Here is a 15,914-nt window from a genome sequence, read left to right on the forward strand (position 1 = left end):
TTTTAAATTGTCCTAGGAGCTGCCCTAGTTGAGCTAGAGAACTGGGAAAGGTGTCATTTTGCAGCATTTTGCATGCTCTTTCCAGTGATAGACGAAACAACATAGCTTCTAATTAATAACCTTTTTCAAAATGGTAATTAATATTTTGATTTAATTTTTTTACAAAAACTACATAATTGAAAATTTTCAAGATATTTTCATGACTACTTCATATTATTGTAAATCACATGGCAAAATATAAATCTGGGATGATGATGGGTTCACTGTTAAAAAAATTATTCCGGATTCTTGTTTTTCACTAACGGCCCTAGTTTGACTTAATTGACCTTTAACAAACAGGAATTTCTTTAAAATATACTGAAAGGTAAGTAAAAAAAAGTATTAGAAATATCAAAACATCACCTTATTAAACCAAAACTAATCAGCATATTTTATAATTAATTTGATTGCTTATTTTAATGTCATACAACTTCACTAACAGTATATTAACCGATATAACAAAAACAAGAAATTGAGCATTTAACTACAAACTGAAATAAAGTATGAATAAGTACAAGTATTTACATAATAGTTCTGGTCCATGATGTTTGAAATGGAACTATTAAACAAATTAAATACGTAATGCTTGTTTTTGAGTAACAGGTATCTGTACATAGATAAATTTAACACAATAGGTACTAACAATGATTTTGAAACAACTTGCTATAAAATATACATTAACAGTAACCTGAGACAAAATTTAAGTTTTGAGTTGAAAGCAGTTTCCCAATAAGTTGTCTTGGAACTTCAGATATTACATTTTAATAAAGCTGATTGGGTTTGGTTTACATCACTTTCATTAAGAATGTATGTTCTCCCTGTCGGAGTAAATGTATTCACTTTTGTGACTGACACCCACAGGACCTCTGCATGTGCAGGATAAGAGAATGATTTAGCTGGTCCACATGGATGAAGAAAAGTTATTTTCACTTCATCAAGTTCTTCGTTTTTTTCTAAAATGTACCCAAGCCACCAGTTTCTGCCATATATAGTGGTGACATAGCCTGATACACCTTGTAACTTCAGTTTGTCTGGTGATGTAGTTACTTCCCTCTCCCAACTCTGCATATCACCTGAGAAGTATTTGACTATTAATTTTGATGTAGTGTTGGGAATGAAAGCGTGAAATTGCTGTGTTCCTTTGATTGACAATGCCTCTTCAAGTTGGCTTTTAAAGAATATTTCTGAAGCAGTGTAGCCTTCTCGAGTGGAATATGCAAAATCAACATTTGTGATATTATCTACTGCCCACTCACATAGATCTCGTGCGGTTTGGATCTGATTTTGGTATGGCCTTTGCAAACTTGTACGAGCTGCCAGTCTCTTTACTGAACCCCCTACTCCATCACAGAGCCCTTTCCCACATGCTGTGGCTGAAAAGTGCCACTCAGCTTTTATGTTGAAGTCTTCCTCATGAAGGCAAAGATTCAGGAAGTTTTTCTTATTTTTATACTGAGCGGAAGAACCGCCAGGATAATAGTATATCTTTTTTTGGAATCTTTTGAAATTTATTTGTTAGATACGAAATTAGCTTCTTCTGAAAGGTGTAAACCGCAGTTGTATTGTGCTCCAGGCAATCAGAAACAATGACACAGCTCATATGCTCAATTTTGTCTTCCTGTTTGTAATATATAACAAAAGGATGAATGGTAATCTGTTGTCTTGTCCAGTGGAAACTCTGAGCTTCATCCTGTAGAACTATACTATAATTTTCTGAAAAAATCACATATAACAACAAAGTCAGATTCCATAAGGTTTTCTCTTGTGGAGTTAAGGAATGTTCATTGTTGCTTGGCAATGATGTCATGCCGAATCAAAGTCGACATCTTACTACAAAATAAAAATCTATGGATTCTTCAGAAGTTTTCTGAACAATTTCCAGATTACATCGGTCAACTGACATCCACTGTCAGAACTGAACTTGTTCAATTAAGTTTTCATGAAAAGAGCCTTTTAAAATTTTACGTATGACAGTTTCTCCTGGGCAGTATTCACAGTTTCCCTTGTTGCAATCACCTGATGATGGGTTGCAAAGCATTTTTGCAATGCACTGCTTATAATTGTTTAAGCTGCTGTTTGTTACTGTATTTAGTTTGGCGTTTTCTATCATTAATTTTATGTTTTGGTGAGTTGTGCACATGCAGACAATGTGTGTGCCACTCCGGCCAGCTAATACACAATGTTTTGGTCTCAACTCAGCAAATTTAGAGAAACATATTTTTATGTTAGGAAACTTGTCTTTAAAATGTTTGTAATCTTCTTTAAGAAAGCGCTGGCAGGTCGATAGACACACAAACAAACACAAACACACACACAAAATTCAAGCTTTCGCAACAAACTGTTGCCTCATCAGGAAAGAGGGAAGGAGAGGGAAAGACGAAAGGATGTGGGTTTTAAGGGAGAGGTTAAGGAGTCATTCCAATTCCGGGAGCGGAAAGACTTACCTTAGGGGGAAAAAAGGACATGTGTACACTCGCGCACACACACACACATATCCATCCACACATATACAGACACAAGCAGACATATTTAAAGACAAAGAGTTTGGGCCTTACCCTCTCCCTTAAAACCCACATCCTTTCGTCTTTCCCTCCCCTCTCCTTCCCTCTTTCCTGATGAGGCAACAGTTTGTTGCGAAAGCTTGAATTTTGTGTGTGTGTTTGTTTGTGTGTCTATCGACCTGCCAGCGCTTTCGTTCGGTAAGTCACATCATGTTTGTTTTTAGATATATTTTTTCCACGTGGAATGTTTCCCTCTATTATATTAATCTTCTTTAAGGTTACACAAAATAAGTCTTTTTGATATTTTTGTTTTATTTCCACTTGTTTCTGTAATTGTCACACAATCTTTAATACCTGGCATTGCCCTGCTAACTTCATCATTTTCATAAAATGAATGTACAGTTTTGACAGTTTCTGTTGGTAAACACTTCCCTGCTTTTGGGTTTGGACCTTCCATCAATCCTCTCTCTTTCAAAATTTTTTTGGACTGCCTGACACTCCACTTTTCAGGTAAACTTGTAAGAATCATTAGTTTTTTTTTTGCTCTACTTATAGAATTTTTAAAGTTTCTTTTAAGATTTTCAAGAATGGATTCATCAGTATCAGTATCTGACGAAGTAGTTTCAGGAGCAACAAAAAGTTTACGTGTAATTGATGAGATTTTCTTCACTTTTGATTTGGCGTAATGCCTAGATGTTAGTTTTCTCTTGTCAATTGGGGACTCACCTAGTTCTTGAAGTGTTGTCTTAAATGTTTTAACAACTACTGAAGTTGGAGTGAAGTCAGGGTCTTGGTCTCGGATGATTATCTCTGATCCAGAAGATTCTTCATTCAACACTTTCATCACTGATGGGCTCTGGTGTATTTTTCAATTTGGTTACATCTTTCCTACATTTATCACAAATCTTGGCACCACTAGATATTTGAGGAAATAATTTGGGCATCCATGTTCTGACATTTCTCAGTTTTTTTCTGTCTCTAAAAAAATGATTTGACTTCTTCAATGGATTACAACACTGCACTCTTACAGCACTGCACTTTTTACTTGGTTCCATATTTATACAAAAACCACTTATAAACTGTCCTTCAAGGTATAGATTTATTTGAAAATGAACTACTAAATATAATAGATACAGACTGGTCAACAGAGAGGTAACAATTGATTTGCACTAAAACCACAGTGCACAATAATGCTGTAGGCGCACAAAGCCTTAGAAGGTAACAATGCAGACTACATCATCTCAACAATGGCTCCAGTCTCTGAATTATTGTACAGACATCAAGCCCTATGTATACTGTCCTCTACTGATGTACTACCTTATAGGTCAGGTCAGTTTGGTCAAACTAGGGCCGTTAGTGAAAAACAAGAGTCCGGAATATTTTTTTTTAACAATGAACCCATCATCATCCCACATTTATATTTTGCCATGTGATTTACAACAGTATGAAGTAGTTATGGAAATATTTTGAAAATTTTCAATTATGTACTTTTTGTAAAAAAAAATTAAATCAAAATATGAATTACCATTTTGAAAAAGATTATTAATTAGAAGCTATGTTTTTTTGTCTATCACTGGAAAGAGCATGCAAAATGCTGTAAAATGACACCTTTCCCAGTTCTCTAGCTCAATTAGGGCAGCTCCTAGGGCAATTAAAAAAAAGTCCGTGCACACATTTTTGGCCTGTTTTTGAAAAGTTTACATGACCATATTTCAGGAATGGTTTGATGTAAAAAATTGAAATTTGGTATTTTTCTTAGTTTCAGCACCCACTATAAGTATACCAACTTTCAGCAAAATCTAAGATGGTGAGGTAAAATTTTTATTTAAAGTGTGTTGATTTGACATGGAATGACTCTGATCCATTCTCCTCTCTCAATTATCCCTTGGCCACAGCAACCTCAAATGATAATGCCTTGGAGTAATGTGCAACATGTTGCCTCCTATTAGTGGTTTCATTGTCCTTCAACCAGTTACACAGATGCCCACAACAGTAGCATGCGGAAAGTTGACCAGCTACACCATTTCTGACACGCTCATTCCCAGGTGCCAAGGCATAACGATCTGCCCTTTATCAGAACTATCTGGCCACTGAGGCCGGACTGCAAACAACTGCACATGATGGGAGAAGCAATCTGGATTGCGGGGATAAGGAGGAGGCTGGGGTGAGGAGGGGGAGGGATAGCAGAGTAGGGGTGGAGGACAGTTAAGCAATGCTTGTGGAAATAGCGAGGTGGGGACAGGGTAGGGCAGCTATTTGCAGTTCAGAGGTTAGAGGAAGTGGGGGGGGGGGGGGGGGAGTGAAGTGAGCAGAAAAGAAGAGGATAATAAAAGAAAGGCTGTGGATGCATTGCTGGAGTAGAAGACTATAGTGCTGGAGTGGAAATAGGGAAGAAAATAGGTGGGTGAAGGACATGAACTAAGGAATTTTGAGGCTAGTGGGGTTACGGGAACAAAGGGTATACAGTATTGCATGGAAAAGCTGGTGTTGGTACGAAGGATCAAGAAGGCACAGACTGAGATGCAATCACTGCCACAGACTGTTGGTGGCCATTCATGTGATTCAGCTTGTTGGTTGTCAAGCCCATGTATAATGCAACCTACCTTTGAAGGGATAAGTCGTGCTTGTGACTGGACTGGAGTTGGTTGTGGTACAAGGATGTATGGGTCTTGCATCTTGATCTATTACAGGGATGTAAGCCATAAGGCTTCCCCCACATCCCCTCATAGCTGACAAACCCTGGTTCAGAGACCCATTGCCCCACTCACTTTCTCCCAGTCCCTACAGCAGAAAGATTTTTTTCACCACCAACCCTACCAATCAGACTCAGCGAAAACCAATGTGGAACCCTGCCTGACTCAGCTCACTCCTCCATCTAACTGTGATCCACATCGACTGCCTCCAGATTACACCTTGTTAACGCTGCAGAATTTCTTAACCTCAGAGCTTGCCTCACCAACATTCCCCAAATCCCTCAACATTGAAGCTGACATTACATCCACAGAAAGAACCACAATCTACAACCTAAAAACTGATTCTGGTCTTATAATTCTACCTGCCGAAAAAGGCTCCACCACCATGGCTTTACAACGCAGAGATTACCTGATGGAAGGACTTTGCCAGTTGTCAAATTTGTCCACCTACAAACCCTACCACAGTGACACCATTCCAGAAATCCAACAGAATCTTCAGTCTCTCCTCGAATCCTTAGGCCCTTCCAAGAATCTCTCTCTCTCTCTCTCCCCCCCCCCTCCACCCTTACCAAACAATAATTGTTTTTCCTATTATATACCAACCCTCCAGGACACCCCATTGTTGCCAATTATTGTGCCCCCACTGACTGAATTTCTGACCTCAGAGACTAACACCTTCAGCCTATTACCCAAAACTTACCCTCCAACATTGAAGACCCCAACCATTTCCTCCACCAGTTCCTATTCCTCTACCACGAGGTGTCTTGCTCATTACTACTGAAACCACCTCCCTTTAAACTAACATCCTTAACGTACAAGGCCTTGCCGCTATTGAATACTACCTTTATCAGTGGCCAAAGGACTCCAAACCTACCATCTCCTTCCTTTTCACAACAAACTATAATCCCACCCATAATTACTTCACCTTTAAAAGCATCACCTATAAACAAATCTGTCATGCACCAACAAGGCACCACCCTACACCAACTTATTCACAGGCCATCTACAGGAATTCTTCCCAACCACCCTGAATCCTAGACCTTGTAACTGTTTCAGATTTACTGATGACATATTTGTTATGTGACTCAACAGTGAACTTCAACACCTTCTCCTTCACTCTCATCGCCTGGTTCTCCTAAATCCAAGGAACCACCTTCCTCGATGTTGACCTCCATCTCAAAGATGGCTACATCAGGACCACTGTTCATATCAAATATACTAACCACCAGCAAATACCTCTTCTTCAACAGCTGCCACACATTCCATAGCAAGAAGTCCCTTCTACATAGTCTAGCCACCGGTGGTTGTTGCATCTGTAGATGAGCACTCCCTCTCCAGATATACCAAGGGTCTCAATAAGGCCTTCACACACCGAAATTACCCTCCCAGCCTTGTAGAGAAACAGATCTCCCACGCCATATCTATCCAGTCACTCACCACCTCCCGAAGTGACCCCCCCCCCCCCCGCTCCAGCCCACAAAACCGCACTCCCCTCGGGACCCAGTACCAGCTACCAACTAGGAGTGAACTACATTCTCTGTCTGGGTTTCGACTATCTCTCATCATGCCCTGAAATGAGGAATATCCTACCCACTATCTTTTTCCTCCCACAGTGGTATTCCACTGCCCACCAAACCTACAGTTTCCTCATCCATCCCTACTCTACTCCTGCTTCCAACCCCTCACCTCATGGCTCTGTAATAGATTTAGATGCAAGACCTGCCATACACATCCTCCTCCCAGCACCACCACCACCACCTACTCCAGCCCTGTCACAAGCATTACATATTCTATCAAATGCAGGGAAACTTGTGAAAGCAGTTATGTGATCTACAAACTAAACTGCAACCATTGTGCTACATTCTATGTGGGCATGAGAACCAACAAGCTGTCTGCCTGCATGAAGGGCCAAGAGACATCTGTACCACCCTGTTGTTCAGCATGCTACCAATAATGACTTCTTCATTTCAATGACTGCTGCACAGCCTGCGTCTTCTGGATCTTTCCTACCAACACTAGCTTTCCTGAACTGCACAGGTGCAAACTCCCCTTGCAATATATCCTAAGTCCTTGTAACCCCATTGGCCTGTTGCTTTTTTAGTTCCCACCCTTCACCCACCTAACCCTTTCCCTGCCCCCACCAAGCACTAAACAGGCTGTTCCCCAATCCCACACTGCTATCCCTCCCCCATCCAGTCCTAGCCTTCTCCTTAGCCCCACCACACAGGCTGCTTCTTCCTTCATGTGCAGCTGCTCGCAGTCCGCCCTCAGTGGTCACATGTATGTGAGTTGTTTGTGTGAATGTGTGTTGGTTGCCTACTTTAGAAGAAGACCTTTTGGCTGATAGCTCACACGTTTAGCAATCTTTTTGTTGTGCCTCTCTGAGACTCAATATCTCCTCTACATAGTGAGTAGCAACCTGTCCTTTTCATAATACTGTCATTATTCCTTCCTGGATGTTCCATTGTTGATTTTACTCTTTGTCAAAGTCGCTTATGTCAGTGGAATTCCCCATTTTGCGGGCCACATCATCATTAAAATGACTCCTCATTCATCTCTGTTCTTCTCCTTTCTATGTCACATGCCCGCCACACCGCGGTTGTCAGTATTCAATGTTTTTGGTTCATCAGTGTAAACTAACAGCCAGTCTATCATCACTCCTGGCTACTACGCATCAAAATGGATAACTGCACTGAACCCATGTCCCAAAAGCAAAACACCCTCAATCTGACCCTGAAACTAAATATTGAATCACAAGCATAGCTAAGTGCCTCCGCAAAAGGCGTAAACGGTAACTGTTTACAACATATCACACTCATGTATGGGAAGTCGAGACAAACAATTTTATTATGAGACACTTGCGGTTCATCAAGCTGGGAAACAACCTCAAACTAGCCTTCCAAAGTCACTTGGGTTGGGTTGTTTCGGGAAGAAGACCAGACAGCGTGGTCATCGGTCTCATCGGATTAGGGAAGGATGGGGAAGGAAGGCGGCCATGTCGTTTCAAAGGAACCATCCCGGCATTTGCCTAGAGCGATTTAGGGAAATCAAGGAAACCTAAATCAGGATGACCGGATGCGGGATTGAACCGTCGTCCTCCCGAATGCGAGTCCAGTGTGCTAGCCACTGTGCCACCTCACTCGGTCCCAAAGTCACTTGAACGCACGCACGCACACTGCGCAAGATGTAACAGCCTCTTGCCCTCTAATGCCACCAGCTTTCGTGAACATTCATTAGTAGGCTACCTTTTCCTGTGATGATAATGAAAGGAAAACCCTTTTGGAAAAGTTATGGAAAAACTAATTATGTTTCTAATGGCATTGCACAATTTTGCAACAGAATTTAGTAAGATATTTGTAAAATTCCATAAGTAAAGATACTCTTTTCACAACATGTAAATACTTGGAAATGTAAACACTGGAAGATCGGGAGAACATAAAATGAATGTACTCTCAAAATGAGTGTTTTGAGGCATAATTTGTTGGTGTGGTGTGTCTGAAAAGCTGTGCCATTCATATTGGCACATCATGCCACAAACAATCATGGACGCTTTCTGTTGGACTTCATGTGTTAGAAGCACTGCTGTCGCGCAATGTGACGAGGTGGCCCGCGTGTCTCAGTAAGTATGTGAATCAGGTCTGCAGGTCAACAAGGCTTGCCCATGTCTGGTTTACACTTGACTCATACAAACTCATTGAAGATAATGATAGTGATCTTACTGTTATCCCAAGAAACTCATGTTAATTTTGAATTTTAGCAACAGCCTATGACCAAGCTTATGGCATTACCACCTCCATACGAAACACAACTGAAAATGCAGTACTGATTGATGTATGCTCCATCAATAACATGCATGGCTGCTTGTGATCACATACCAAACTGGATATGTAATAGCAGCAAATGTTTACAAAATTCCAAACTCCACAAGGCCCCAAACAGAACTACACCAACATAATCACCTGGCAGTCCACATTGGCAACTTGAACGTTCACCACCAGACAGTAATTATCAAAGCAAAGGCACGAATGGCGAGACTTTAACCAGCAAATACAAAGACTGCAATCTACATTTATGGCTTGATGCAAAAGATCGATGAACTATTAGATCTGCTGCAAGGCAAAGAAAGTACAATCCGAAACTCTGTTTGTTTTAAAAGAGAAAAACCAGATTCCATTAGCAAGCTTTGTTTCGAAGAGAAAAAACAACATCACCCTTGCGACTAAGTGAAAAGCAATTCCTGACATTCCCGGCAGGCAGCACTGACATGTCCTAACCAAGATTGGCGCTCATGTTGTCCATGTGTCATCTGTTCCATAGGCACAATGCTACTTTAACAAAGTTAATTGGCTCCCTCTTGTCGTTAATTCTGAAAAATGTCACAGACTCATTCCATCAAAGAGCACAAAGTATGGATGTTTTGTCAATTAAATAATAAGTACAGCCATGATGACCAGACGCTACCCAATGGAGTATGTCCAGTACACAGTGATACATGTGAAAACTAATACAAAGAGGTTCTCGAGTGTGTAAATGGATACTGCTTTCTTTGATGTCACAACATATCATATCAACACTGTACTCCTTAATTTATCACCAACTTCTGGATCTTCTGGAGTAGAAAGAGGAAGTAGATGAAGACAGGGCATGGGATAGAAGTCTGCGAGAATTTGACAGAGACAAAGACCTAGGTCAGACCAAGACATTCCTTCAGAATCATTGAGGACTTGGGGCAGCCAGCCATGACAAAACTAGTGTACAAAATATATGAGACAGATGAAATACCTTACACTTGAAGAATGCAATTCCCATTCCAAAAACTGCAAGTGCTGACAAGTGTGAGTAATATCAAACTGTGAATTCACAAATCATGTTTGCAAAACACTGATATGAATTATTTTCGGAAGAATGGAAAAAGTGGTAGAGGACAACTGAAGTGAAGATCAGTTTGGGCTCCAGAAAAAATGAAGACTATGCTGGCACTAATGGCCTTATGACTTAAAAGTTAGGTTAAAGAAAGGCAAACTAACTTTTATAGCATTTGTGAGATTAGAGGAAGCTTTTCATAATGTTGGTCTACATTCTATGTAAAATTTATGCTGAAAATGCACTGCAGTTGTAAGTGCCAAAGAGTGTGAAGGGGAAAGCAAGGGGGTTCTAAAACTAGGAGATGAGTTTTGCTATTTTGGCAGCAAAAGAAATGATGGATAATTAGAGAGGATATAAAATGCCAAAAGGCAACAACAAGAAAAGCATTTCTGAAAAAAGAAAAAATTCGTAATATCGAATATAAATTCAAATGTTAGGAAGTCTTTTCTGACTACATTTGTCTCGGGTGTATCCTTGTACAGATGTGAAATGTGGATGATAAAAAGTCCAGACAATAAGAGAATAGAAGTTTCTGAAATTGGGTGCTAGAGAAGAATAGTGAAGATTAGATAGATACACCAAATAACTAATGACGAAGTTTTCAGAATCAAATTGAAGAAAAGAAATTTATAACAAAATGTGACTAAAACGACTGGTTGACAGGACACATCCCAAGGCATCAACCAAAGAGACTATTTGGTATGGAGGGAAGTCTGTGGGATAAAAATTGTGGTGGGAGACCAAGGCTCTAGCACTGTAAACAGGTTCAAATGGATGTAGGTTGCAGCAGTCAGGCAGAGGTGGAGACACTTGCACAGGAGAGAGAAAGAGAGAGAGAGAGAGAGAGAGAGAGAGAGAGAGAGAGAGCTGCAGTAAACCAGTCTATGGACTGAAAAGCACATTATCACCAGTTCAGCACTGCACAGACCCAGTTCACTCTGCTACAAACATTCTTCACCCTCCCCATTCTACAACATATGGTGCTACAAAATATTTTTCTCTTATGACATCAGTGTTTTTACAGTTTGTTTTTCCGGCTATTATTTATACGCCTATCCTCTTCTCAAAACTTTTAATACGATGTATTAGGTTCCATATAGTCCAATACATACATTTTCAGCACCACTTTCAGCTAACAGTGCACAGAAGAAGTTGGATTCCCTCTTAAATGCAAGGTAAAATATCACCTAGTACAATCTTGGCAACCAAACTGAGAGTCCTTACGTTTCTAATATTAATGCCATTTAATTTAGTAAATATCACAATCTAAGACTGGTTTAGTGATTCAGGTAGCTGCATGTTTGGCTTTCCAATCCCATCTGGTCCTACAACTTGCATAGTTTAAGATTCTTTTGCTGCAAACACAAGGAGATTCTGAAGTTACCCCAAAGACTAGTTTCCACACTAACTGTTAGTATCCCCGTAACTGCTCACAAGTGAATGAAAGGCTAGATCTTATCACTCTGACAGAATCAATATTTAGTGTTCAAACCAACAATGCCATAATTTCTTTAATTTTAGATTCAAAGATTCAATAAAATAAAAATACATATTAGTTAGGTAAAGTAACATTTCAACAGTCGTTGGACAAGACCTGCTGCTTTTACCACAGCATTATCATGCAGTAAATCTGCAAGACTTGACTGCCTATTTTCTTCTTTGTGCTGATAGGAGTTATGTGGGCTCAGTTATATTAAATATAACACGGTAAGTAAATAAATCAAGGCCAGCAGTTCTCCAGTCTAATACTTCCATCCACCTAATCTTTGGGCCTTGGCCTATTCCACATAACAGAGCTACCTACATATTACTTTGAATCACTGAGCTGCAATGTTTGAACTTCCTTTGACTTATTTCTCTCAATAATGTTCCAAAAATTCCGTATTATGCTACAGTTTCTGAGGTATAGTGTCATTGTAGTCATAGTTTTTTGGTTTCATCCCTTGGAAAATGTGTAAACAAAATGGATCTACGAGGGGGGGGGGGGGGTAGGCATTTTTTTCTGCCAAAAATGACACTATAAAATTTTGAAGTTGGTCGCATGGAGAGGTTATGTTGTTAGCCATAAATCCCAAAAGCATTGATTTTCCACTGTATAGTATAACTGCTGATATTTATTGTCTTTGAAGTGCTTGATAAGATAACAACTTACTGTCTTATGACCTATTTATCATCTAACAACTAGTTCAGCAGGCACTTCACAGACTGCAGGGCAAAATCTAATTAATAGCAGTCAATATCTGTCAGCAATTAAGAAAAGCATACATCAAAGTTAGATGTAATGCCATTACGTTTCTTGGAGCAAATAATTGTGCCAAATGTCTGGATAAAACAATTTTTCTTGATATTATAATTAAAGCAAATTACAGCAGAATCTACTGGGTGCATTTAAATTTTTACATGCCGGCTACAGGATGAACACACTAATTTTATTCCGGATTAAACGACAAAAACTCTATAGGGAGAGTAGTGTTCGTCCGCGAGACGGTGTACTAAATGTTCTAAATAAAACTTACTCTATAAAAAAGTACTGATCGAAAATCACTGCAGCAGTACAGCATATAATACCAGCAATACTATTAATTTCAATTAGATATAAACGAAACTGGATTATGTAAAACGTCCACGATTGCAATTCACACACTAATAAGGCATTAGTTGCAAGGCATATGCAATTACAAATACCTTGCTAAAAACTGTTTCAACTCAGTTCTTTACTCACGACCCTGCGATGACGGTTACGAGACTAAACTGCTCTTTCTTTTTGAAAATAATTCTTAACTCCACAAACGGCAACAACTGTTCTTTATCTCAGTTCTGCGGAGATCCAAAAAAGAGTACATTACATGTAACGCATTTTAGTATCGAGCGTCACGCACCTACCAAAACGAAGCAGCCGGTCGAAATAGTGGTAGGACTTTTTTTCGTGTCATTCCTATTACATACTTACACCAATCTCTTCAGTTTTTCTGAAATAAATCTTAGTTACCACTGTCATGCTGATTCAGCGATGCGGAATTTAATTTTACCTTGTAAACACTGGGTCATCAGCGCTGACCGCTCTTAACTCGAACCACAGCATAACACTAATAACACTAATACTTCATATCATTTTCTTTTCACTGTGAGAATGAACATACACACATCGCGCACAATTGGGTTAAACACATAAACAACAACTTAAATATTGTTCGCCATACATGATGACAATCGAACCATGTTTATGTCTGAACCGGTCACAGTACACACGGCAAAGATTACAAATAAAGATATGGTGCTTCGCAGCCGGAGTAAAAAACAAATTACATTCGTGTTATCAGAGAGGAAGGCATGCAATTAAATTGTGTTCTGGATAAGTAAACGTAAAGCCGAATACACTGGCCTTCACGTCAAAACTTTCTGCAATTCAGGCTGTACTGGTTAATTGCCGTCTTTAGCAACTGTAATAAAAGTCTTGCGTTTCGCGTTGTTTTAAAGCAGCTTCAGTGGTCACTATAACACGATTTCTTCTCTTACAACAAAGAATCCAACATACAAGAAGAAGGCTTGCCAATGGGATACCCCATTTCTGTAAAGTTGGCACATACCCTCGTGAAAAAAATATATGAAAACAAAAATTTCCAGAAAATAGCACCAGAAAAATACATTTACTTTATTGGCGGAGATTCATTGATGTATGAACCAAAAAACTAAATAGAAGTCATGCAGCGATAAACACGTTACGCTAAAACAAGTTTCCCCTAACAGACTGAACAAACAGGCTACATACATTTCGTAAATATAGCCATCGCAAAGAAAGATAACCAACACTCACTCTGCAATTATAGGAAAAAAACACCATAACAGTCACAATATTACATCAATCTTCTAACCACTCACGGGTCCAAAACGAATCTGCCCTCAGATTTATGATCCATAGATTAAACACAGCACCAAATGGCAAACGTAACTATAATAAGGAGCTGCATATAATTATTCACATAGCAAAAAATAATCGATACAACTAATCCATAACAACAACCGAAAAAATCCAGAAAAAACATAAAGTAATAATAAATCACCACATAAATCCAGAGACTCACATCAAATCACCACAAGCCAAGCCAAGCACACACACACACACACACACACACACACACACACACACACACACAATACAACAAGTGGAACAAAAACTCAGACGAACTGGTGCACACTGAAATACAGAAACAAACTGACACACTGAATCGGGCACATCCTCAAGAAACAAGGAATAAAAATAGCATACCAAAGGAACAACCCTATACATAAATGTCTAAAAACAAAAGAGGCAGAACTTTTGAAATAAGGTATAAGGAACACAAAAGAGCATGGAAATATGACACCAGCCATTCAACATATGCACAACACCTCCAGCAGAAAAACTGGCACCCTACGAAAGTAGAAAAGGACAGGAAAACATTCATATTCAGCACCTACAAGTAAATTTCCAAATTGAAATAGCAGTAACTGAGAAGAAACACACAATAAATGACCACGCAAACACAAGCAACCAGATGCTGTTTAAACTAAAACGCCCCACCACTATCAAAACAAAGAAAAGACGAACACATCCCGCAATAGCAAAACAAAACACACAAAACGGTAGGAGGGCAATGATACTTCCCACCACCTAAGTATAAATGCATTACTTGCAGTGAAAGTGCTGTGTGCAAATACTCAACACATACACATGGAAGTTGACGAAGAATGCAATAAACAAAAAAAGAAAACGAAATAAAGACTGTTTAAAGTAACAAACTGCATGTTGGCTTCTGTCTCAGGTTCCTCAGCCGACATTCGTCTGATGATACTTCTGTCATTTCGCCAGCACGAGTGACTGGTGTTGTCAAAGTTTCACCCTCCATTGCTGGTGGTAGACTGGAGCAGAGCTTGCAGCTGCAGACTACGCGTACCTGGCATGCCAACATCCGAGGGCTTCTCCATGGTCACTTGCTGTGCGGTTCTCTTGCTAGCGGCAATGGTCGTTCGCTGTGGCATGGAAAGCGAGGATCAGTTTACTTTGAAGCTTTCTTCTTTCTTGTTGAAGCTGTTCTCATGTTTATGTATTTCTATAATTTTTCTGAACAAGTAGGTGTGATAGTTCTTATCTATAGCCAGAACTTGTGTGTTGGCAAATTTTACTACATAGTCAGTCTCAAATAGCACATGCTCTGCAATTTCGCTTATGTTCTGTGGTCCTAGTGTTGACTGATTGTGCAGTCATTCCAACAAACACTTTTCCGCATGTGCATAGTATGCAGTATACTCCCAACATTGCAAGTGGGTCTCTTTTCTGCTCTGCAGATCTAGAGGCTCTTTGATCATCTTTGTCGGTTTGTAAATAGTCTTTACATCATGTTTGTACAATATTTGGCCGATTCTGTCCATCACTCTGTGAATGTATGGCAGAAAGGCCATACCTGACATTTCTTTTTCTGATTTGTCACTTCACTGAGTGTTTGGCTCTGTTTATACCAACAAGTAAAGCATGCGAACTGTTAATGATCATAACAAACGAAACTGTAAGAGATAAAAGCCATATGGTTACTCTGACCACTGAATGTGCTTTAAAATAAAGCAAAACATGTCTGGTCTTAATAAGAATTTCATTACAGTTGCTAAAGATGGCAGTTAAGCTATACAACTTATATACACTCCTGGAAATGGAAAAAAGAACACATTGACACCGGTGTGTCAGACCCACCATACTTGCTCCGGACACTGCGAGAGGGCTGTACAAGCAATGATCACACGCACGGCACAGCGGACACACCAGGAACCACGGTGTTGGCCG

General features: G+C 39.6%; 1 protein-coding gene across 3 annotated transcripts in view; it reads right to left on the bottom strand.

Moving 5' to 3' along the window:
• The window catches only part of LOC126236808 (UDP-sugar transporter UST74c-like), a 159,846-nt gene extending 145,868 nt beyond the window's left edge, over positions 1 to 13,978 (bottom strand). The window contains exon 1 of one of the 3 annotated variants that reach the window (XM_049946404.1): positions 13,914 to 13,978. Coding sequence is in view for 1 of the 3 variants with exons in the window: in XM_049946400.1 (XP_049802357.1) it covers positions 13,129 to 13,147 (19 nt within the window). In the remaining 2 variants the exon portion in view is untranslated. Of the gene's footprint in view, positions 1 to 13,128; positions 13,553 to 13,913 lie in introns of those variants that run through there. The other 2 variants (XM_049946400.1, XM_049946402.1) reach the window with 2 other exon arrangements.
• Between the last annotated feature and the right edge of the window lie 1,936 nt (positions 13,979 to 15,914).

This window comes from Schistocerca nitens, chromosome 2, assembly GCF_023898315.1.
Source record: "Schistocerca nitens isolate TAMUIC-IGC-003100 chromosome 2, iqSchNite1.1, whole genome shotgun sequence".
Classification (NCBI taxonomy): Eukaryota; Metazoa; Arthropoda; class Insecta; order Orthoptera; family Acrididae; genus Schistocerca; species Schistocerca nitens.